This window comes from Microtus pennsylvanicus, chromosome 9, assembly GCF_037038515.1.
Source record: "Microtus pennsylvanicus isolate mMicPen1 chromosome 9, mMicPen1.hap1, whole genome shotgun sequence".
NCBI lineage: Eukaryota > Metazoa > Chordata > Mammalia > Rodentia > Cricetidae > Microtus > Microtus pennsylvanicus.
Genome location: NC_134587.1, coordinates 84,404,197 through 84,428,704, shown reverse-complemented (window position 1 = coordinate 84,428,704; position 24,508 = coordinate 84,404,197). Strand labels below are relative to the sequence as shown.

The 24,508-nt window shown below is 42.4% G+C and overlaps 1 protein-coding gene across 1 annotated transcript; it reads left to right on the top strand.

Moving 5' to 3' along the window:
- The first annotated feature begins 429 nt into the window (after nt 1–429).
- Nucleotides 430–21,554, top strand: Cyp4v2 (cytochrome P450 family 4 subfamily V member 2). Its single transcript, XM_075986632.1, has 11 exons — nt 430–994; nt 5,078–5,190; nt 9,118–9,203; nt 9,842–10,032; nt 10,362–10,431; nt 12,400–12,526; nt 14,829–15,011; nt 16,692–16,794; nt 17,755–17,889; nt 17,975–18,154; nt 20,267–21,554. The coding sequence occupies exons 1-11, from the start codon at nt 781–783 to the stop codon at nt 20,434–20,436; spliced, it is 1,572 nt and encodes a 523-aa protein (XP_075842747.1). The 5' UTR covers nt 430–780; the 3' UTR covers nt 20,437–21,554.
- Nucleotides 21,555–24,508: the final 2,954 nt, after the last annotated feature.

The window sequence follows — 24,508 nt, the reverse complement described above, 5'->3', positions numbered from 1 at the left end:
CCTAAAGGTCTAGGTCACAGGAAGATGGCTGCTGTGCCTAACCCCGAAAGCAGAAGCTATCTCCCAGGTCAGCCAACCCTGCCTTAGGGCAGCAGCTGACGCAGGTTGCGCAAGGCCAAGTGAATTTAGAATTCCAAAGATTGCGTTTCAACACCCATGACTCCTCACTTGAATTTTTTTATAACAGACTGCTCATGAGACCCGTAATTCCTCCACATCTAGCAGGGGGTGTTGTAAAATCCTAAACAGCCCGCCCCCATCAGACCTCGGTGTGTTCAGAGCTGGAGATATGACTGTCTAGTTTTTTCTCCGTCCAGAAGCTGTCCTAAATTCCTAAATTCGACCTCCTCTGCCATCTTTCCACACTGAAAGACTTCAAGTGCATTCTGAACTTCAGAGTTCAGAAGCTGTTCCGGGTCTTTCGCTTTCGTCTAGCACCCAAGAGGCCGGCGTGGATGACGCAGGCTCCAGCGGGGCATCATAACAAGCCAGAGGCGCTTTATCTTAGCCTCAGAAACTTTGTCCCCAGGGTCTAGCGGCAACGGTGTCTGCAGAATTACCGGGCTCCAGGGCAGGAAGACCGAGCGGACAGGACGTGTCCCGGGTCCTCTCGCTGAGCTCGGAGCTCCTGCATCCCGGAGTTCCCGAACTGGTCCCCTGACACTGTCGCTTGAACTTGGAGCAAGACCTCCCTCAATCCCAAGACCTCCCTCAGTCCGCCGCGCCCCGCAGCGGCTGAACGCTACCAGCCCGCAGCCAGCAAGGAGAGGAGAGAGAGAGATGTTGTGGTTGTGGTTAGGGCTCATCGGGCAGAAGCTGTTGCTCTGGGGCGCAGCAAGCGCGGTCTCGGTGGCCGGCGCCACAGTCCTGCTCAACATTCTGCAGATGCTGGCTAGCTATGCGCGGAAATGGCTGCAGATGCGATCTATCCCAGCGGTGGGTCCCGCCTATCCCTTTGTGGGACACGCGCTGCTAATGAAGCCCAATGGCGCAGGTAAGGGTTTGTACAAGGAATCTATACTCTGACCCGAAGACTGCTAGGCTCCTTGTCAGTCTCTGAAACCTATCTACCCGACCCCTCCCCACCCTTTGCCATACTGGGCTCCTCACATCCCTCAGATTCTCTTTGGCTACTAGGAGAAAGTAGAAATCTTTGATCCCTATAGAATAAATTCCCAGGTCTCCCGATTCCAGCTTCCACTCTGGTGCCTGCCAAATTGCATCGTGTCTCTCCCGTCCTATAACGAGTGTACATACAGATTGGAATATTTCCAGGTACCTGTGGTTCCTTTGGTTTTTTTCTCTCTTCTTATGCTGTGCTTTGCAAAACATTAAGGAGGAAACCCCTGGGAAAGCTGCAAATATCCTCAAACTTAATGCCATTCCTCTTTGTATCTTAGTTAAGAAAACAAGAGAGCAGAGGTTGTTTTGGGGTTCACCACCCAGACATTGCATGACTTGACCAATATGCAGCTAAAATTCTCTTGGCCTTTGTATTTCGACCGCTCAGAGAAAGTTTTGCAAGACTACTTCAGCAGACTCTGCTGCCTGGGCCTTGAGGTGAAAATTGCATGGCCAGTTTCAAAAAATTTATTTATTAAAAGTGATTTATTTCAAAACTTGAAATAATCTTTTAAAAATACGTTTTATGCATTTTTTTGGTTCTGCTGATGTAAAAACAAAATACTTTAAATTAGAAAGTTCTTCACCATAGTAGTATTTGTGGTCCCCTGTTGGAGTAGTGCATTTGATCTTAACACTTAATTTCTATGGCCGTGTGTGTTAGGATGCCCAGAATAGGGGAGATACATCCAGCATGGCACGTTTTAACATAAACCTGCCTCAGAATGTACCCTTTCTTTATACTAATTATTAATAGTTACTACAGGCCGAACATCAACTCTAAACCTTCTTAAGATCCTTTATTATCATTTCTGTGACCCCAGACAAAAACTACGCCTCATGACAACGTGACATGACTAAGCTGAGACATCATAGGAAAGTACGTACCAAAAATATTTTCTAGCAGAAATCCAAGTAAAGTTAACATTAGTTACCTAACAATCTATGTAGGTATGTTAAAACCACATTGCTAACACGCACGCTGCTTACTTGCCTATACTCAAAAGAAAACTAACTTCCCCTCCACTCTGAGGCTTGAGAACTTTTCCTAACAATTCCACTGTGAAAATCATGACAGACAAAACCCAAAACCCAAAATGCTTATTGGGGAACAAAACGGCTTTTAGCGTAGATACTCTGATTTTCATGAAACCATTCTGTGATTCTGGTTATATACGGGGGGGGGGAGGGGGAGAGGATCATCTTCCATAGAATGAGAGCTGGCAAGGCATTATCTGGAATGTGTCTGTAAGGGTTTTTTCAAAGGAGGTCAGTGTATGAATCCGAGTGACCCAGCTAAGAAAAATTCACCTTTAGCATGGGCAGAATCCCAGCAGCCCACCCATCCTGAGTGCAGAGAAAGGATACCGAAAGCCAACTGATGTCTCCCTGAACCTTTCTTCACGTGCCTTGGTCGTCAGACGACCAGGCTGGCCAGCCTTCAGACTGTATCGCTTAGGCAAATCCCAGCCTCCCCACCTCCTCCTCCACAGTTTTCTAGGCATATACTTTACTTCCTTCACCCACGGCTCAAAGACTCAGAGTTCTAATTCATCTTAGGCACTGTTTTCGTACGTTGGTCTGGGCACAAGATTGACCTTTAGATGTGTGTATCTAAGAACACTGAGACACGCTCAAGGAATGGGGAGATGCACAAAGAACACCTCCTCGAGGCCTCAGCTCTTTTAACATCTGCGTCACCCTTGTGCTGTGTATATACACTGAGATGCAAGCCATTACAGTGGTGGTGATGTATTTATGTATTTAAACTTTTGACCCATTTCTTTACGAACACAGTTGATCTGTTATGATTGTCATTAACACATCCGGATGTTTTGACTGTAAAGATATACACGGGATTACTTATTTTATGACATAAAGTGGCCTCTGAGACAGTCTAGTGGGTTTTCAACTAAACCACTTTCTGAAATTTTAAGGAAATATTTTTTTCTTTTTTTTTTTGGTTTTTCGAGACAGGGTTTCTCTGTAGCTTTGGAGCCTGTCCTGGAACTAGCTCTTGTAGACCAGGCTGGTCTCGAACTCACAGAGATCCGCCTGCCTCTGCCTCCCAAGTGTTGGGATTAAAGGTGTGCGCCACCACCGCCCGGCTTAGGAAATACTTTTTATATAATTTTTGAAAATTATCTTTCTGTAATTTTATTTTCAAGATGATAGCCCTTCGGGGTTTATCTTTTAAATATTTTGGCCTTTTCTGAATTTCCTCACTTGGAATTATAAATGTCTGGGAACAAAACTCTACTTGGAAGGGTCATACATAGCCATAGAGCCCCTCCAACTTCACCCTTGGTAAGTCTCATATTTTGGGGAAATGCACTGAAATCTTTAGTGACTAAGACCAGATGCAAAAGAACTTTGAGCTGATGGGGCTCTTCCGAGTCGTTCTTGTTGAAGTGACTATGAGTGAGGAGAATGGCCACTTAGAAAGGGACGGCTAATCAGTCCACAAGTACTGGACTTGGGGACAGAAAACCATTGCTCAATTTTCAGTTATGAAACTGACTTTATTTGGGAAGTGGTTGAGAGCTCTCCGAGTTAAGGGTTTTGTTGCTGTTTTTACTCATTCCATTTATAGAAGAAACTATTGGAGTTAGTTAAGATGCACTTGTTTACAGCGAGTCCTTTAAGCACCAACCAAGCATTTATGGAGACCTTTCATACTCAGCATTGAGCTGAGCAAAAGTGGCCTATCAGAACACGCTAAGATAGAATCTCTGCTCTGAGCTACACTTATGTAAGAGGCTGTGCCTTTTACTCTGTGGCTAATGTCCAGATACACGCCTTGGTATCCTCCCTCTGAGTGTTGCCTGTAGACTCCTGTTGGCATCTAAATTCATACATCGGCCAGCCTTTCCTATTAAATAACCAAAGGGCCCAGCCTTTGGATTTGTCTCCCTCCAACCACAGATTCAAATGTCCTCATCTTCCTACCACATCAGACCAAACCACGCAGAAGGCAAATGTGGAACAGAATGCTCTGAAATCAATGAGTTGATATAGCCCAGGATTAAAAAATATTAAAACATGCTACATATATATATATATATACATGTGTGTATGTACATGTGTGTATCTGTGTGAATGTATGACACATATGTGTGGGTGCTTTTGGAGACCAGAAAAGGATGTTAGATCCCCTGCAGATGGATTTAAAGTAGTCTTCTATTAGTGGTGGGAATTGAACTTTGGTCCTCAGGAAGAGCAGTATGTGTTTTTACCCACTGAGCCATCTCTCCAGCTCTAAGTTTTAAAGTTTTAAAACAATTTCCCTATTAACATTTATTTTATTCATTTACTTACTGCATGTGTGTGTGTTTGTGTGCACATGTGTGTATATGTGTGTGTGCACATGTGTGTGTATGCATGTGTGTGTGCTGACGTGTGTCACAGTGCATGTGTGGAAGTGAAAGGACATCTACCTAGTTAGAGTCATCTCTTTCCTTCCACTGTGTGGATCCCAGGGGCTCAAATTTAGGTTGAATGTTGTGTCAATAGATAACTTTACTGGCTGAACCATCTTTCCAGTTCTTTCCCTGAAATTTTGACAATACTGACAAGACTTTTTATCTAAGAGATGTTTGCAGTTTCTTTTCCAAGTGGTTCAGGGTCCTGGGACCTGGCTTGACCACTTTCCAGCAAGCATTGGACACTGATTTATTAAGAATCTACATGTTGCCATTTTAAATCATAATAATTAACTTATAAGAGCTTATATCATTGTTACATTTATTTGAAGGATAGATAGTATTTTTTAAATAATGTTACAGCTACAGGAACATTGCAGCTCATGGGAGCTCCCCTCCCCTCCGCAGCTTCCTGTAATGGTGATCTATCACTTACTTTATGTATTTGTCGAAAGGAGGTGATGAAACTTCGCACATTTCAATGAACAAATTCCTGTCTCCATTGACTTTAGGACAAAATATTTTTCTTTCAGACTTTTTTCAGCAGTTAATGCAGTACACAGAGGAATTCCGACACCTGCCCCTCATTAAACTCTGGATTGGACCAGTGCCCCTCGTGGCTCTTTATAAGGCAGAGAACGTGGAGGTGGGTATGTAGTCCTACAGGGGACGGTGTGCTCTGGAGGCTGGGATGTAAGAAGTTCATCCGAATACATGGGACAGATACAGCTGCACATTTCCTTACGCTCCACCCAAAGAGCGTTTTAGAAGGCACAGTGCAGGCCATTCAGTGATTTCTCTCTGCAGTTCGCTTGCAATCCTGGGAGAATAACTCCCATAGCTGCACGTGTTTCTCATTAGGTCCCTATACATTTGTTCTCATTTGGATACATGTCTTCCGAGGGAGATTTCTGTGGTTGTTGTTGTTTTGGGTTTTTAGTGTTCCGGTTTGTATTGGAGATTAAATCTAAGGCTACTGCATGTCACGCAGATGGTCTTCCGTTTGTTGACAGAGGTTTCTGTCCCACCAGGTCCTGCAATCATTCAGTTCCAAAGAAATACACAGAGGCTTGCATTAATCATAAACTGCTTGGCCTAATAGCTTGGGCTTCTTATTAATTATTTCTGACATCTTAACCCATATTTTTGTCTGTGTTAGACACGTGGCTTGGTACTTTTCATCAGCAAGGTATTTTCATCTGCATCCTCTATGTTTGGGTGACGACTGCAGACTGAGCTTTTCTCTTTCCAGAATTCTCCTGTTCTTATCACCCCACCTCTACTTCCTGCCTGGCTATTGGCCAGTCAGCATTTTATTAAAAATAATACAAGAGACAGGATAAAAGATCATGGTCCCACAGCATCTGCCCAATGTGGCTTTGAACACATCCTGTAGTTCCAGGCTACCCTTGAACTTGTCTGGAAGTCTCCTGCCTCAGACTCCTGAACAGCCAGTGCAGTGGTCCTGCACCAAGCCTGGGGCACCAGGCAGTTTTAAAAGTTCAAAATACATGGCTAATAAAATAGGGTGTTTTCATCATGGTTTTTAGGGCCTCATACTATCCGTGATAAATTTATTATTACTGTCCAGAGGATGTGGAGCATAAGGAAAAGAAACTAAGCCTTGGGGTTGTTTCCCTGGAATGTTCTGTGGTGTTCTGACCCTATGTCTGGAGCAGAGGCTGACTTAGTTATTTAGTTCTACTGCTTGTAAAGAAACACCGTGACCAAGGTCACTTGTAAGAGAAATATTTTAATTTGAGGCTTATGGTTCCAGAGGGTTAGAGTCCATGCTCACCTTGGCAGGGAGCAGCAGGCAAGCGGGTATGGTGCTAGGCAGTAACTGAGAGCTCACATCTCACTCCACAAGAATTGGGCAGAGAACTAACTGGGAATAGTATAGACTTTTGAAACCTCAGAGCCGAGCTTCAGTGGCATACCTCATTCAACAAGGCCACACCTTCTAATCCTTCTCAAACAGGTCCACAAAAAGTAGACTATATATTCAAATATATGAGCATTCTCAGTATATTCAAACATGTGGGTCATTCTCATTCACACTACCATAAAGGCTATTCTGTCTGTTTACTAAACAGTACAGTGAACATGGTATTGAGAAAAAATGAGGAAATTTTGTCTTAATCATCTTTTATAGGATTGTCAAAAGGTAAAAAAAAAAAGTGTTTTTCTAATACTTTTGACTCAGAATAGCACTTAAAGCCACAACCAGATATTATCGATGTGTGACCACATGCTTCTTTCAAAATTGTGTGTGTGTGTGTGTGAAGGTGTGTATGGAGTGTGTGTATGTGTGTGTGTGAAGGTGTGTATGTGTGTGTGTGTGTGTGAAGGTGTGTATGTGTGTGTGTGTGTGTGTGAAGGTGTGTATGGAGTGTGTGTATGTGTGTGTGTGTGTGAAGGTGTGTATGGAGTGTGTGTATGTGTGTGTGTGTGTGAAGGTGTGTATGAAGTGTGTGTGTGTGTGTGTGAAGGTGTGTATGGAGTGTGTGTATGTGTGTGTGTGTGAAGGTGTGTATGGAGTGTGTGTATGTGTGTGTGTGTGAAGGTGTGTATGGAGTGTGTGTATGTGTGTGTGTGTGTGTGAAGGTGTGTATGGAGTGTGTGTATGTGTGTGTGTGAAGGTGTGTATGGAGTGTGTGTATGTGTGTGTGTGTGAAGGTGTGTATGGAGTGTGTGTATGTGTGTGTGTGTGTGAAGGTGTGTATGGAGTGTGTGTATGTGTGTGTGTGTGTGTGAAGGTGTGTATGGAGTGTGTGTATGTGTGTGTGTGTGTGTGTGTGTGAAGGTGTGTATGTATGTGTGTGTGTGTGTGAAGGTGTGTATGGAGTGTGTGTATGTGTGTGTGTGTGTGTGTGTGTGAAGGTGTGTATGGAGTGTGTGTGTGTGTGTGTGAAGGTGTGTATGGAGTGTGTGTATGTGTGTGTGTGTGTGAAGGTGTGTATGGAGTGTGTGTATGTGTGTGAAGGTGTGTATGGAGTGTGTGTATGTGTGTGTGTGTGTGTGAAGGTGTGTATGGAGTGTGTGTATGTGTGTGTGTGTGTGTGAAGGTGTGTATGGAGTGTGTGTATGTGTGTGTGTGTGTGTGTGAAGGTGTGTATGGAGTGTGTGTATGTGTTGCTTTCAATGTCTTGCTGCTTTCAGGGAATGGTTTTAGGTCTAGTTACTATCAATTGTTGTAAGTCAGAGGCATGAGTGGATTACAAAGAAAAAACAGAGAATATGGCACATTCAAGCCATGCATTCAATGAGCTTAAAGAAGTTAATTACAGTGGGAATCTGAAGTAGAGTGAGATTGATTTCATTGTTTTTCCTAGAGGTCCATTCTAAACAGGCTGACTGTACAGCGTATAAGCGGAACAAAAGCATAGTCATAAATGATCTCTAGTCACATTATTAGCTTGTTACAGATGGAGTGGGAGTCTGAGAGTAATGGCAAGCTACAGGCAGCATTCTCAGAAAAATTGTTCCTACAATCCTACTTCCTTACTGAAGGAGAACGCTCCAATGCACCTGAGACATAGGTGCTAGATAACAGAGTAATCACTGAAAAGGCAAATATTTCTATATCATCAATGTGTACAGGAACAAACAAACCTTTAAATAACAATAACGTTTGTTTTGAGGGACCATGGCAGGGGAGGGAGTTTGGGGGACTAGGTGACCACTAGGGTGCTGGCAGAATCTGATTAATATCGGGGATGTTATTTTAAGCCTTTGCGTGGTTTGGCTGGTTTATTTATTAATTAGTGGGCTGGCAAGTTGCTGAGCCACAGTTTTTAAATTTTCTTTTTAAAAGTTACCATTTCTAGAAAGGTAAACAGACGGTGAAAAGCTTCTAAGTTTGCATCCACAGAGAAATGTCAAGCCCGCCCTTCACACCCAAGGTGCCCCACTGTGTTCAGGTGGAGACAAGTCTTTAGGTCAGGGTGGACTAGCAGGGCAAGGGAGGGTCAAAAAGGATGGAAGATTGGGCCATGAAGTGTGCGTGATTCAACAGGAGGTGGGTTTTTTTTTTTAAGTTCTCTCTTTTTCTCTTGATAAGGCTGTGTAATTAGTCTAATTTGATTCTAAAGAGTGAAATGGGTTTTTTTTTCTTTTTTTCTTCTCCAAGTTTCTGAACCAAGGGTCCCACAGTCAGAGTACCAGGGACAATATTTCTAATTGTTTAATGTTTAAAAGCTCATAAATTGATGTTAATGATGCCTGAGCTCCAGTTCCTTTAAGGAAAGTGATTAAGGGCTGTGCATAAGTGTAAGCTCCGGAGACAAAGAACTCCCCATAGTGAAAACAAAAGCCAAAGATAATCAAGGGATTCACCTTTACATTTTCCTCAGCTGCATTTGGTCCCCAAGTGTGGATAGAATATCATTTCTATGAAATAAATACTAATTTGAAACTCCGAGCAAGTTTTTTTCTAGGCATAAGAATTAAATGAACCACAGAGAATAATAAACATTGATAAAATATTGATCTGAAAAGCAGACCTAGTCTGGTGTTCTTATAATTGCAGTTATTTTGATGTTTAAATCTTTTTTTTTAATTTCTTCTTAAGGTAATTTTGACCAGTTCAAAGCAAATTGATAAATCATTTCTGTACAAGTTTCTACAGCCATGGCTGGGCCTAGGACTTCTCACAAGGTAAGGATTGTCTGAGGTTTTTTGATAGACAACTGTCCAGCTACCCAGTAGCGTACAGCTATGGTAAATAGGCAGTTCCTAGCCAGCCATGCCTATAATCAGAAGTTGTGAGCTCGTAAGTGTGAAAAGCACTCTAAGAACTAGGAGGTCTGCAGCAGACGGAAAATGTGTGGTGGGGGGAAGCCTTGAAAAGCTAGTGGAACAGCCAGGTAGCTGCAGATACCTACATAAATCAGCCTTGATCTGACACCTGGAAATAAGCCTCTCCCCTAAGAGAAGGTCAGCCAGGAACAGGCATTTAGTAAACTCTTTTTCAGGCTTCAAACAGGTGTCTGAAAATCAAGGCCTAGGGGAGGGGCTGGTCTTCAGAAATTCATCTTAGAAATGGACAAAATATTCTCAATATTTTATATTTTATAAAATTAATTTTAACTATTAATATCATAGAATGAGGTCCAGATATCGACACTGTGGGAATAAGTGGGATTATAGTATGCGGCTTCCTTTCTCATTTGAATGAGATCATTACGGCGCCGTGGTGGAGGCTGTTTCAGAATCAAGCTAATGGGGCTGGGCTTGCGGCTTCTGAGCCCTGTGGCTCTGCTCCTCTTGAGTTTATTGTGATGTCCTGCTTTCAGTACTGGGAACAAATGGCGCTCCAGGAGGAAAATGTTAACGCCCACCTTCCATTTTACAATTCTGGAAGATTTCTTAGATGTCATGAACGAGCAAGCAAATGTATTGGTTGGCAAGCTTGAAAAACACGTCAACCAAGGAGCATTTAATTGCTTTTTCCACGTCACTCTTTGTGCGTTGGATATAATCTGTGGTAAGTGCGATTGGTTTATACCGTGACAATAAATGGCCGAAATAGGAAATAAGATTCCGTGGGTGGGACAAATGAGGGGATTGATAGGAAAGGACCCAGCATCCTTCAGGGTAGTGTTGTAACTCCCCCCAAGAAGCAGCAGTCATTCCCGGGGTGCGTGTGGCGGGGAAGGTCAAAAGGAAAGGATGACAGGAACTGTAAATAAGATGTGCGGAAGGGAAAAGAAGCGGCGAACAGAAGAGAACAGGATCCACCTGTCTCTCAGCATCCCGTGTCACACGGCAAACACAGCTGGCTGTGTAGGAAATGTTTCTCTCTGTATGTTGCAGAAACAGCTATGGGGAAGAACATCGGAGCTCAAAGTAATGGTGATTCTGAGTACGTCCGGACAGTGTATAGGTAAGTGCGTGCATGTGCAAGTGTGTGTGTGTTTGTGTGTGTGTGTATGAGTGTGTGTGTGTGAGAGAGAGAGAGAGACTGTGTGAGTGTGTGCATGTACAAGCGTGTGTGTGACTGTGTGTGTGCGTTGTGTGACTATGTGTGCGTGTGACTGTGTGAGTGTGTGCATGTGCAAGCGTGTGTGTGACTGTGTGCATGTGTGCATGTGCAAGCGTGTGTGTGTGACTGTGGGAGTGTGTGCATATGCAAGCGTGTGAGTGTGTGTGTGTATGTAGTCTTTAAATATTCTTTAAAATTGCTACTGATTTGGGCTTTAAAACCATTGCTAATCACATCTATCTATGTGGTATTTTGATTGTGTTTGAAATAAAATTTTAAACTAAAGATTCACTTCATAATATAGGCATCAACATTAGTAACAGGCGATTGCTATAAATTTATTGTATGTCTGAATGCTACAGTAATTTAAAATTTCTCATAGCACCATGATGTCCCAAGGCAAAAGAAAGATAGAAACAATCCTAATAACATGCCTTTATCCGTTATTTTTATGAACACTCTGTAACAGTTCTCAACCCGTGTGCTGTGACCCCTCTGGGGGTCAGATGACCCTATCACACGGGTCACATATCAGATAACATGCGTGTTAGATATTTACATTATGGTTAACGACAGTAGCAGAATTACAGTTACAAAATAGCAATGAAAAGAATTTTATGGTTGGGGGCCAGCACAATATGAGGAACTGTGTTAAAGGGACTCAGCATTAGGAAGTTTGAGAACCACTATTCTAGATCTACACCACAATGCTAGCAGTGGTTACTGCTGTTCTGTGTGTGCTTTCTGTTTTATTGGGAAATTTTTAATACCATGTATTTTTTCATATCTTATGCATTGATTGTATGCTGATTTTGCAATTGAGGCCATCCTTTTAAACTTTAAAAGTTCGAGGAGTTATTCGCCTATTAAGAGATGGGGCTAGAATTTTACGTGATTTATACTATATTCCTTTATTGTTCAATTAGTTTCATGCTAACAGATATTTACTGAACATCTATAACCAGCCAGGCATCATACAGCTAATTGCCAGTTACTTTAAAATTGACACAGACAACAGAATAGTGTGGAAGATGGCCACTGAACCATGAAATAGATATTTAGGAATTTTAACAGTTGTTGACAAAGAAAAGATCAAGTTATTATCAGACTGCAAAGCATGGCTATGTTCTAGAATTGTGCTCAAAGCTTCAAAGAGCCTTTAAAGAGCTGTCACTTAGACTGTCCTAAAGGAGACTGAGCAGAGGTGTGTCTGCCCTGTCATTTCAAATGAGAGGCAGGTGCTGGAAACAGCTCTGTGACAGGTTGCTATTTAATGTGCAGTTTCTTGTAAAGACCGCTTATTTCTCAATCACACGTATCTATTTTGTGTGCATATGTATGAGTGTGTGTGTGTGTGTGCACCACGGTGCACATGCAGAAGTCGAGAACAACTTGTAGAAGCTGAAACTGCTTCTTCCCTTTTGCCATGTGCGTCCCAAAATTAGACCTCAGGTTGTCAGGCCTGTTTAGTTGCTGAGCCTTCTCACTGGCCCCAGAGTTTTTAATGTCCTCAGAAGAGTAACTGAGTAAGTGCACAGAGCCTAGAGGCAGATTTTATCTAAGCCTTCAGTATAAAAGCCCTAACATTCCCGGGAAATTGTGAACTTGCGCTGTAGGCATAAAAGCACTGGGCAAAGACATCTGCAGGTTTCAGAGAGGAGTTTTCAGTTCCCCAGTACAACCATTATTTGCTGAAGCTCCATTATATGTGATGTGATCTATTATTCCACCACTGAGCACTAAACATGGATCTCTAGCAGCCTCGAACACAAATCAGCATCACTTTATTTATTACCGTTATCGAGGCTGGGTTCCAGAGGTCAGCAGATAACGTTTCTGACATCAAAGGTACTGTTATCCTGTTTATAGGGTGAGTGATATGATATACCGCAGAATGAAGATGCCCTGGTTTTGGTTTGACCTTTGGTACCTTCTGTTTAAAGAAGGACGCGAACACAGAAGGGGACTCAAGTGCCTACATACTTTCACCAACAATGTAAGTTGTGTGTGTGTGTTTGTGTGTGTGGCACTGTGTGCATGTGTTAAAATATGCAAAGTATAGAATCAAGTGGGATTAAATGACTTTACAATGTTGTGCAGCTATTACCAAATATGAGAATATTGTTTATTTTATTTATTTATTTATTTTATTTTATTTTTTGGAGACAGGGCTTCTCTGTAACTTTGGAGCCTGTCCTGGAACCCACTCCGCAGACCAGGCTGGCCTCAAAACTCACAGAGATCTGCCTATCTCTGCCTCCTGAGTACTGGGATTAAAGATGTGTGCCACTACCACCCAGCCCATCTTCTTAAACCCAATGTTGTTATGTTTTTTTAAAAAAATATACCCAAATGTAGGATCATGGCATAAAATATATTTTCTATAAAATTTAAATAGAATAGTAATGTAAAAAATGATCAATATTACATCAAAATTACATATTCAGCTGGCATTAATGAAATATTTGCTGAGTGTTCCACACTGCAGCCAGTGTTGGAAAGAGAGAAATTAATCAGACAAGCATATTCTCTACCGTATTGGAGAGTAGTCTAGGAGAGGAGGTTCTCCATAACCGTAATTACAGAACGTTCTGTGGACTTATGGACTTTGAGCATTTATAATAACGAGCAGGGTTCTGGATGGAAGGAGGAAGGGGACTGAGATCTGTCCAGGAACCCTTTGGGAAATGTTTACAGGAAAGCAGCAGTTCTCATAGGAAAGGACATCTAACATAGTACATAGTATAATTCAGTGAATTTAATGAATTTGGTAGGATTATTTTCTTTCCAAACTGAGAAATAAGCAGGTGATAGTTTTGTTTAAAACATCTTTGGGTTGAAGACATGTTTACCAAAAAGCAAGGTTTGAAAATATAGAACATAATTGCAATGTGGTGAAATTTTCCTATTGAAACATGTCTTTTCTTTGCTGTAATTTTTGCTTAAATATATTGGGCTTGCTTCTTCATTGGTGGCTCGTCCACCAATGAGTCACGTGATTAAGTCAGTGGGTGTTAAATGAAGGAGATGCTGCCTTGAGTCGCCTGCAGCATCATCGCCAGGTTGCCAGAGGAAAAGCAGTCACATTTTTAATTGCATTTTCACTCTGAATGTAGCAACATCAACATCAGTACAATAAGCCATGAATTCCAGACTGCATAGACAGTGTTATTCATTTTGCAAATATTAAAATATATATATATATATTGATACATAAACACTTCTGAGTTCCATGAGGAATAAAAGAAAACATAGTATTTTGTTCCCAAATTTCTGAGAATGTACTTGTTTAAGCCTCTGCATGGGTAGGTCACCTAATTACCCAACAAGGAAAAAAATGTTCATGAACTCCAGGCGGTGCTTCGAGGCTAGCCTGGTCTTACAAGAGCTAGTTCCAGGGTTGTTACACAGAGAAACCCTGTCTTGAAAAATACAAAACAAAATGAAAACATTCATGAACACAGCAGGTGTATGGACTGTTTCTGTTATTGTTATTCAGATGAATCTAATGAACACTCTAGAATGCGGCCCAGGGTTCTTATTCTGAGTGGGGGAATCAATACACAGAAGCAGACTCTGCTAAGAGGATGGTCATGCTTGAGATTGTGGGGAAACATGCTAAATAAAATGCAAACTCAAAGCATGTCAGGTAATAAGGGAAGAAGGGACAAAAGAAGGAAATTCAGGCACATAGAGAGTGTTAGTGAGCAGGGCAGGCATGAGCGTGGAAGATCTCTCTGTGGCTTTCACCTGAGACCTGTACGTGGTAAAGGATCCTGTCACAGGTGCACTCAAGGGCCGAGCATTCTGGGCTCCCTGAAGAGCAAGCCAGCAGGGTGAATTGGCTCAGCAGCTATTGGTTCATGAACTTGCTATTTCCTTTCTCCGTGACCAGATGCACTCACCAAGAGGGATCTAGAATTAGTGTATTCTGTAACTGTGTCCTCTCTACTTCTCCTCATTAGTTCCCACACATCTCTAGGGGACTGTTTAGTAGCCAGTGACTCTGTTCCCCTGTTAGAAAGATTGCAAAAGTAGTATTGAAAATTACCGGTTTGTCCTAACATGAAAATCGTATTTCATAGTTTCACTACACGATGTCCTTAGTGTTAACCAAAGGTTTGGTTGCTCTTCCACGAGAGCCTAAGTTGTTACCAAAATAGAAAAAAAAAAAAACAGGAAAAGTTTGGGGGTGGGAATAAGTTCAAGAAGCTGGGATATTTTCATAGAAAAAAAATGTAGCGGTAAGCCTCACCAAAAGTGCAAATTGTGTATTCGACATGATTTAAATCCTACAGGTCATCGCTGAACGGGTCAATGCCATGAAGGCAGAGGAAGACTGGAGTGCCGGCAGGGGCCCTGAACCCTCCAAAAGAAAGCGCAAGGCCTTTCTGGACTTGCTTTTGAGTGTGACTGATGAGGACGGAAACAGGTTAAGCCAAGAAGACATCCAAGAGGAAGTTGACACCTTCATGTTTGAGGTAAATTTTGTTGCCAGGTAACTTTTATTATTGAAGCCTTTCACAGCTGGAGTGTTATTGTGGTGGAGACATCTGCCTAACTTATACAAGAACTAGGTTCCAGCCCCAGTGCCACAGAAACAAGCAAGCAATACATGCATACATACATACATACAAAATAAAAAATAAAAAGAAGGGGTTGGCGGAGTGGCTTAGCGAGGTGGCTCAGCAGTTAAGAGCACTGGCTGCTCTTCTAGAGGACCCAGGACCAAGTCCCAGCACCCACATGGCAGGTCACAAGTGTCTGTAACTCCAGTTCTAGAGGATATGGCACCCTCACACAGACACACATGGAGGCAAAACACAAATGCGACCAACAAGATGGCTCAGCTAGTGAAAGTGCTTGCTATTGAGCTTGACCACCTGAGTTGGATGCCTGCAGTCAACATGGTGGAAGGCAAACTCTACCTCCTACAGGTTGTTCTTTGATCTCTAAACATGGGCTATGCCATTACACACACACACACACACACACACACACACACTCACTAATTAATTAATTAATTTAAAACATATCCAGTCTCCTTGATGATTAGAATCACTAGCATAGAGAGTTGGAGAGATGGCTCAGTGGTTGACAGCACTGGCTGCTCTTCCAGAGGACCTGGGTTCAATTCCCAGCACCCACATGACGGCTCACAACTGTCTGTGACTCCAGTTCCAGGCGATATGGCACCCTCACACAAACATGCATGCAGACAAAACAGCAATGCACATTAAGTCCAAATAAGTGAATAATAAATAGAAAAGATTACAAAAAGAATCACTAGCAGAGATTTGAAAAATTCAAACACTAAAGCAGCTTTAGTATAACTGGAAAAAATTAATATCCTCTTCAGAAATTCTAAAATTTAAGAACAGAGTGATGATAGACACATTATATTTTATTAAGAAAATTTAAGGGTACCCAGACTTTTCCCAAGAAGACACGAAACCTCACATTGTCCTCGGTTCCCTATGTGGCTCCATGTTTCTCTTAACGTCCCCAAACAGGTCCATTTCACTCCTTTCAAAGTCTAGCACGCATCTATTGCTGAGAGTGCTTTAGACAAAGAAAACCTAACCAGCTTGTGATTCTAACAGAATCTCTCTGACATTTTAGTATTTTTTTAAAAACTCTTCTTACAAATATACCTTAAATATTATATGAATATCACAAAGTGTGGAGCTTTCTACAGGTGTTGCAAACTTAAGGTTTCAGGAAATCCTCTGATGTAGCAGCAGCCTCTGAGTGGCGGGAAGGGAAGTCCTAGAGCGCCGAGTATTGTGTTGCTTTGGCTGCTCTGTCTCAGTCATCTATTATTAGTCAAGGAAAAGGACCCGCAGACACGTTTCAGGCCTGTCTGATGGTGGCACTTCTTCAATTGAGTCCCTTTCTTCTCAGGTGGGTCAAGTTGACAGTAAAACCTAACCAGTAAAGCAATCCTCCTGCCTCAGCCTTCTCCCAAGTGCTGGAGTTATGGAAGTCACTACTCCCACCCAGCCTAGAGGCTGTAGAGTCTGTTTGTTGCTCACTGAGGTGAGCAGCTGCACTCAATGAGTTAGGTACTGCAGTCTTCCTGCTGCTGTGAGACACGGGGACTTTACTTTTGTCCTCACACACACCACAACAATTTAAATGTCTCCCCCTTGTAAATTCAGGGTCACGATACAACTGCAGCTGCGATAAACTGGTCCTTATACCTACTGGGTTCTTATCCAGACGTCCAGAGGAAAGTGGACAAGGAACTGGATGATGTGTTTGGTGAGTTGGACCACTTTGTTAGCTCTGTTGGGGGCCCTAAAAAGCAGTAGTTGTTTTTGATCCATACAGGTGCTGTTGTCATCAACACAAGGCCATGGTATAGGACTCCTGCTTGCACCTAAAACAAACACATGTGCCCATGGCTTAGAGTCACGGGCTGTGCCTTTGGGCAACACCAAGAAGATGCTGTGTGGGAGCACAGGGCACAGGTGGAGAGAGCTATGAGGGTAAAGGGAGAGTCCATGTGGCTGCATCTGACGTGGTGAGAGCGGTGCAGAGGGATGCTGTAGGAGGATTTGTTTCTACTACACAACAAGCTCTATCATCTCTAAAGTATTTTCAGCACCCCAAAGGAAACCTGTACTTCAGTTGCTCATCTTTCTTCCTCTTAACCCTGCCCCTGAAAGTCACTCTTTTGCTTTCTGTTTCTATAAATGGAATAATACACAACCATTGTCTTTGTGACTCTATTAACATTTGTCTTTGTGACTCTATTAACATACTAAAATGAGATATGGTCTTGTCTTATCTGGTCTCTGTTACTTAACCGAATGCTTCATTTTCTTTTATTATCCTTGATAATAGAAATTCTGCTTTGCAAGGCGGTGGTGGTGCAAGCCTTTAATCCTAGCACTCAGGAGGCAGAGGCAGACAGATCTCTGTGAGTTCGAGGCCAGCCTGGTCTACAAGAGCTAGTTCCAGGACAAGCTCCAAAGCTACAGAGAAACACTGTCTCAAAAGAAAAAAAGGAAGGAAGAAAGAAAGGAAGAAAGGAAGAAAGGAAGGAAGGAAGGAAGGAAGGAAGGAAGGAAGGAAGAAAGAAAGAAAGAAAGGGAAAAGTTCTGCTTTTTTTGTGAACATTTGACTTCCTGTGTTGTGGTCCCATATTGCTCTTGATGTCTCTCCTCCCTAAGCCTAGCTAGGACTTTGTTTTCATTTTGGACATTTATTTTTTACCAGGTAGTTCCCTTCGCCCTGTCACCTTGGAAGACCTGAAGAACCTTAGATATCTGGATTGCGTCATTAAGGAGACTCTTCGGGTTTTCCCCTCGGTCCCTTTATTTGCCCGGAGTCTTAGTGAAGACTGTGAAGTCGGTGGGTATTGGAGTGTGAGGGAGCAGAGGAAATATTCCTGTATCTATCTGGTAGATCATCCTGACAGTTCGCTCTCTCTCGACAGCTGGTTTCAGAGTGGCAAAAGGCACAGAAGCAGTCATCATTCCATATGCCTTGCACCGAGACCCCAGATACTTCCCGGACCCTGAGGAATTCCAGCCAGAGCGGTTCTTTCCCGAGAATTCCCAAGGACGCCATCCCTATGCCTACGTGCCCTTTTCTGCTGGACCTCGAAACTGTATTGGTTTGTATCCATACGAGTGGGTTGGATCTTTCAGGCCCGCGTGATTGATTCTCACAAGAATCTCTGAGGCAGTGGACTAAGACAGGCTCTGTTTTCTTCCACTTTGTACTGTGGTTTTAAAATGCCATTGTTAGGGGCTGGGAAGGCAGCTCAGTAGGTATTGTGTAAGCGCGAGAACCCAAGTCTGTCCCTAAGTGTATGGAAAGCAGGGTGTGTGATCCAGTGGTGGAAGGCAGAAAGAGTGGATCGCTGAGACAGAATACAGCATAGATGGCTTGGAATGATTGACACCTTCTACCACGCAGCGGTTTCACCATGCAGCAGGGGAAGGCGTGAGTCGGTCTTCCAAGGTTTCTCGCTTTGGTTTACATGTGGCAGCCTTTGTGCGTCTTCACTTGGTCTTTTCTCTTTGTGTGCTTGTGTGTTAAATACCATTGTCTTGGTTCGTACTGAGACCAACCTTAATGACCTCCTTCAGTTCATTTAAGTGTAACTAGGCATTGTTAATTTTTACTTAAAGACCCCCATCTAAGGACATGCATAGTATAAAATGTCGGGAGTTGCCTGGTGTAGGCGCTTAGATTCAGGAGGCAGAAGCAGGTAAGAATCTCTGTGAGTTCAAGGCCAGGTAGGGATACATAGTGACACCCTGCCTCAAATAAACAAATGAGAGAGGGAGTAAAGAAAAGAGTGAGAGAGAAAAAGAAGGAGCGCAAGGGAGGGGGAGAGAGAGAAAGAGAGGAGAGAATATATTGCTGGGAGTCAGGATTTCTACGTCAGAATTTTGGATTTAGAAACAATTCTTCCTATAACAGAGTATAATCAAGTTTCTGGTAGATATTTAATTGTTAAGTGTGTGTGTGTGTGTGTGTGTGTGTGTGTGTCATGCCACCGCAAGAGTGTGGATGTCAGAGGAAGTCTTTCGGAAGTTGGTTCTCGCCTTCCACCATGTGGGTCTCAGGGATCGAACTCAGGTCATCGTGCTTGACAGCAAGAGCCTTCAGTTACTGATGGGCTGTCTTGCTACCCCTAGAGTTCTAAAACACTGGAGATTTAGCTTGGTTATTATGGTCTTATAACCATATTTAACCAATAATAACCATTATTATTTATGGTTAAAATGTCTATGATAAGACTTATTTTTTTGTTTGAACAAATTACAGACCAAGACAATGGACATTATCTGACTGCCAGTCAAGAACATACAAATGCACATCACATGATCATAAACAATTCAGCTTTAGCATTTAGCTCTTTATTACTTATATTAATGCAAATATTAATGAAATGAACTAGATCTAAATATGTGGATCTGAACCACATCTGGTTACTCTAGAGAGAATAAATGAAGGAGACAATAAAAAACAATCTCGATCCCCCGAGTAAATGGGGAGCATGGGGACCATGGGAGAGGATTGAATGGGAGGGGAGAGAAGGGGAGGAGAGCAGAGGCATACATGCAGACAGAACACTGTACACATAATAAATAAATAAATCTTTAAAAAAATATTTTAACCCATGGTCATTTGAATACATAGATACAGAATCTATAGACCAGAGAGTTTGTGGTACTGCAAAAGTAAGATTGCCTGGCTGATGTGATCAACAGACTACCTTGGTCTGTTATAGGGCAGAACTTAGATAGGCAGGGAAAACTAAACTGAATGCTGGGATAATGAAGGGTGGAGTCAGAGAGAAGTCATGTAGCCCGGCCAGACATAGACGCTGGAAGTTTAGCCAGTAAGCCACAGCCACGTGGCCATACACAGATTAATAGAAATGGGTTAAATTAATATGTAAGAGTTAGTCACTAAGAAGGTAGAGCTAATGGGCCAAGCAGTGATTTAATTTATAGTTTTTGTGTGGTTATTTCAAGGCTAATCAGCCTGGAACCAACAAGTGGCTCTCTTCCTACAACATCTGGCTGCTCCAGCTAATCCGATTCACGGGGGAGCAAAGGGACACTCCAAACTCCCCAGTTTTAGCCATCATCTCAGGGATCAGGCTCTCTGGCCTACGTGAATATGAAATGATGACTGTACCATGGTTTCTTGCCTCTCACACTTGGGCTGTTTCTATAATCCAAGTGATGGTTTTGACATTTACTTACAGGTCAAAAGTTTGCTGTGATGGAGGAAAAGACGATTCTTGCCTGTATCCTGAGACACTTTTGGGTAGAATCCACCCAGAAGAGGGAAGAACTGGGCCTGTCTGGAGATTTGATTCTTAGGCCAAATAATGGTATCTGGATCAAACTGAAGAGGAGACATGAAGAGCCCTGACTTTGTCCTTGGGCTGTGACCTTATGATGAAGATCATTCCATAAGAAACATGGTATTTGCAGTTTTTATATTGGGAGCTGAAAACTCTTGAGTCCACGGACATAATGTTTTTTTCTTGCCCCCACTGCTCTTGGGACCCAGTCTATCACAGTGAATTTTGTATATTTATTTCCAACATAGATGCCATGTCACACCTGCCCTTGGTCTCAAAGGTATTCTCAGCTGAGCTAGCACCAAAATAAGCATATAATAAAAATTATAGCAGACGGAACCATCAGCCTATTCAATCTCATTGCTATATTCAAAAGATGCCATTTAAATGAAATTTCAGAATTAAGATGTTCTTGTTGACTCTGAAACCCATATGATATCATTTGAAAATGGTGGGTAACCAAGCTCTTCAGCATCGTGGCCTTAAGATTTATCTCATTAGTTATGAGATAGGCAGTTGTCATAACTCTTGCCGATTTTATCATGAAAAGCAGGTCCCTTACACGCCTGGCACAAGTGACAGTCACCCTGCTAACTGTGCAAGGTCTTCTTTCTGTTCTTGGTGGAATCACAATCACCTTTTATATCACGCTACTGGAAAAGACTCCTCTCTACAACTTCCAACCTCTCGTGGTACCTCAGAAGCTCAGCTAGTGGCCTTCGAAGTTCAAGTAGCCACGGAAATTCTCTGCTTATGCCCTGTTCATTCTATTAAGAGTAGGAGCATAGAATAAATGGGACAGTAAATTTCTGCCCAAGTTCTACTACTAATTGTGGATGGCAAGATATAGATAAAATGTCTACACTGGAGCCTCCCCATTCTCTTTTTGATATACTTTCTCCTGATTTGGCTTTTTGAAACTCAGGATTGTGATTTGATGGATTAGAACCTTTTAGTATTTCTTGTATTTCTTCCACTTTTAGAGGAAGAAAGAATCTGTTCTTTTATATTTAGTAACACCGTAATAACACTTGGTTCGGGGTTAGACATCTAATAAACTCAGCCCTGTGGAATATCCTTGCAAAGTTGATAATTGAATTACATTCCTTAGACTTTAATCTTGTATATAATACTGCTATTTCTCAGGTTATGACTTTTAGACACTTCTTTTTAATAAATATTTTTTTAACAGGATCAGTTGTGTGGCTTGTTTTGCCTCCAATTTTCCATGACCTAGCAAATAGAAGCAAGAAGTGGGAAGGATAGAATATGTATCCATGAATCAGTACCATAGAGAACAGTATAACAAATGGCATTTGGCAAGCAATGCACCACAGCACGGGTCAAACAGGGAAACATTACCAAATAGATCGTTAGACTCTCCAGGGAGCCCCAGTACCCAGAATTCAAGCCCTAAGCTGATGAGAAAAACAAAACAAAAACAAAGAGGGAGATACACACTTGTAGTGAACTGTATAGTAAAGCCTTGATGTATGACTTTGAATGAAATGTTTCAGCAAAGCCTTTGTTATTATGTTTGGGTTCATCAGCAGAGGCTGAGAATTTGTTCTGAGACCATTTGAACCTTGAAAAAATGTTGACTCTGGAGAATCTGCACTTGGTGAGAGCTTGCAGATGTACTGACCTTGGTCCTAAAACACTCCTGGCAAACCCGGAGAGCCATTATCAAAAGGGACTGAGGTTTGTGTGGGCTGTCTGCTCTCATGGGTAGCAAGGGCATGAAGAGACTGAGGTGTGTGTGGGCTGTCTGCTCTCATGGGTAGCAAGGGCATGAAGGGACTGAGGTGTGTGTGGGCTGTCTGCTCTCATAGGCGGCAAGAGCAAGATGACTTTGATAGCTGGAACCTTTCCCAGTCCCCGTTAGCCTTGTGTATGTTTGAATAAAGCAACTGGAGTGAGCTAGCTGAGTGTCAGTCTTTCCCAAAAAGTCTGTACCCCTCTGCTCCTATGGAAAATGAAGGCTTGGCATATTGGTGAGCTTCTCTCTTCTGTGGCACCTATGACCTGCATAAAACAATACACAAAGATTCCCTGAAATGACTAACTTCACTATGTAGAAATTGGGACTAATTACAAAGTTGCATTCCAAATTATATGGGAAAATTTAATTGGCTTCACTTATAGAAAGTGGCTTTCTTTTAACTTATACCATAATACATTTAACTCTTGGCTTATAAGTTTTACGTTTTTTAAAAATTTATTTACTTTTTATTTAGTATGTGTGTACAGGTGTGTGTGTGCACAGATACACATATGTCACAGTGTAACTTGCTTTTTCTGTTTAAGAGGGTGAAGCCAGAGTTCCTCCTTGGGGTTTTTCCACCTGGAGTTGAAGAAAAGAGAGGGTTAATCTTCAGAGGAGACTCCGGATCACAGATCAATCCTCTGTAGCAACTTCTAGGGGGTGGAATGGAAGGGATGAGTGGAGAAGAAACAGATAAGAAATGATGGCTCCTGAGTGTTGCAGGGTTCCTACCACCCTCTCTTTAACTGTCCTTTGGAAACCAAGGGCAGTGTACTGCCTGCTTGCTTCAGCAGAAGTTTTTATTTTTCATAGCCCAAAGCAAGCCCATGTTTGATAATTCAGCTTCAGAGTGAAGAATCAAGTCTCATTCTTGGAACATCATCTTGGTTTTTAACCCATTTTCTTTCTGATGTAAATAATAACTCTTCTGTATCATTAGTGCAGAAGTAGGCTAGCTATTTCAGTCCAATAGTATTTGATAACATGTATAGTTGCTTTCTTAAATTCTACCATATCTTTCAGATCCATTTTAGAGTACTGCTAACTTGGCCAAATACAACAATCTTGTTATAATCTCCAGACTGACCCAACATTTCCCCCCTCTTCTAAGGTGGGTGTACGCTGTCTTTTCTTAGGGTAGCTAGATGTATTACAAATTTCTGAATCAATTCTGGTCTTCTGCAATTATTAACAATGAACTAGTTAGTTGTACCGCCCCCACCAATCACTTGCCCAACAACTTTGAACTTTCAGGGCAAAAGTCCAACCCTAAGACTCAGGCTGTGTTCCATGGTCTGCCTCTAGTCACGTCCACAGTTCAGGTCAGACTGCAGGTCTGAAGTTTGAAGCTTTATCAGGCAACACCCAAGCTCCAGGCTGATCTCTGCAACTCTAGGCTCTGATAAACCTAGAGTCCAGGCCTGTCCCTCATGCTTGGCATGATGCCTCAGGATGCCAGTCCCAGGGGACTGAAGACCCAGAATGGCACTCACGGTGTCAGGAGCCACATATGTCCCCATGGAGTCAGTGCTAGCGCCATTTCAGAGCTCCGCTGTACCATGGGACAAGGCTCCATGCCTCCCCACGGACCAAGTGAAAGAAATGAGTAGATGCTGGTCAACAGATACAAAACTTCAGGCAAGACCAATGTTTGAGGGCCTATCATACTTACAACAATGTTATTATCAATAATATATTATGCCTACACTTAAAAACCAGTAAGAGTTGATTATATGCTCTCCCTCAACCCCCCCCCCCCGATAGTAAGTATGTAATGTAGACAGGCTAATGAATTAATTTGAACACTGTATACTCTTGAGGTTGTAAACATAAAATACAGCATCTGTGTAAAAAAAAAAGAAGGAGTACTTGCTATAAAACTAGTTTTAACCAGAGCAGCAACACAAGAATGCTCATTAGAGTTAGGGCCCATGTGGCTATTTCTTTAACAATCGGTTTTAGCTCATGTAAGATGGGCATCTTTGCTTAGCTTACAGTAGTATAGCTATGACCTACACGATGCTGGTCACCCACAACTGTGAGCCAAAGGACCACCTGTTCTCAGTCCTGTTTGTTTGCTCTCCCTTGTAGTTACACCTCATTCCCCTCTCAATAGGCACTACCATCCAGGGCTCTGGGGAGAGACAGCCAACAAACTGCAGCCCCAGCCCCTAAGAGCAGGATGTTCAAGATACAGAAGACAGTGAGTAGATGAGGTAATGCCTGGTAGCCAGGGCTATGCAGAGAAGTGAACGGCAGGAAATGGATGAGGGCTGGGAACTGTAGGGAGGGAGCATTTGTGCAGGGGTCTGTTTGATGCGAGGATGTGGATAGTTGGGACAATACTGAACCTAAAAGTAAGGGGAAATGAGCGT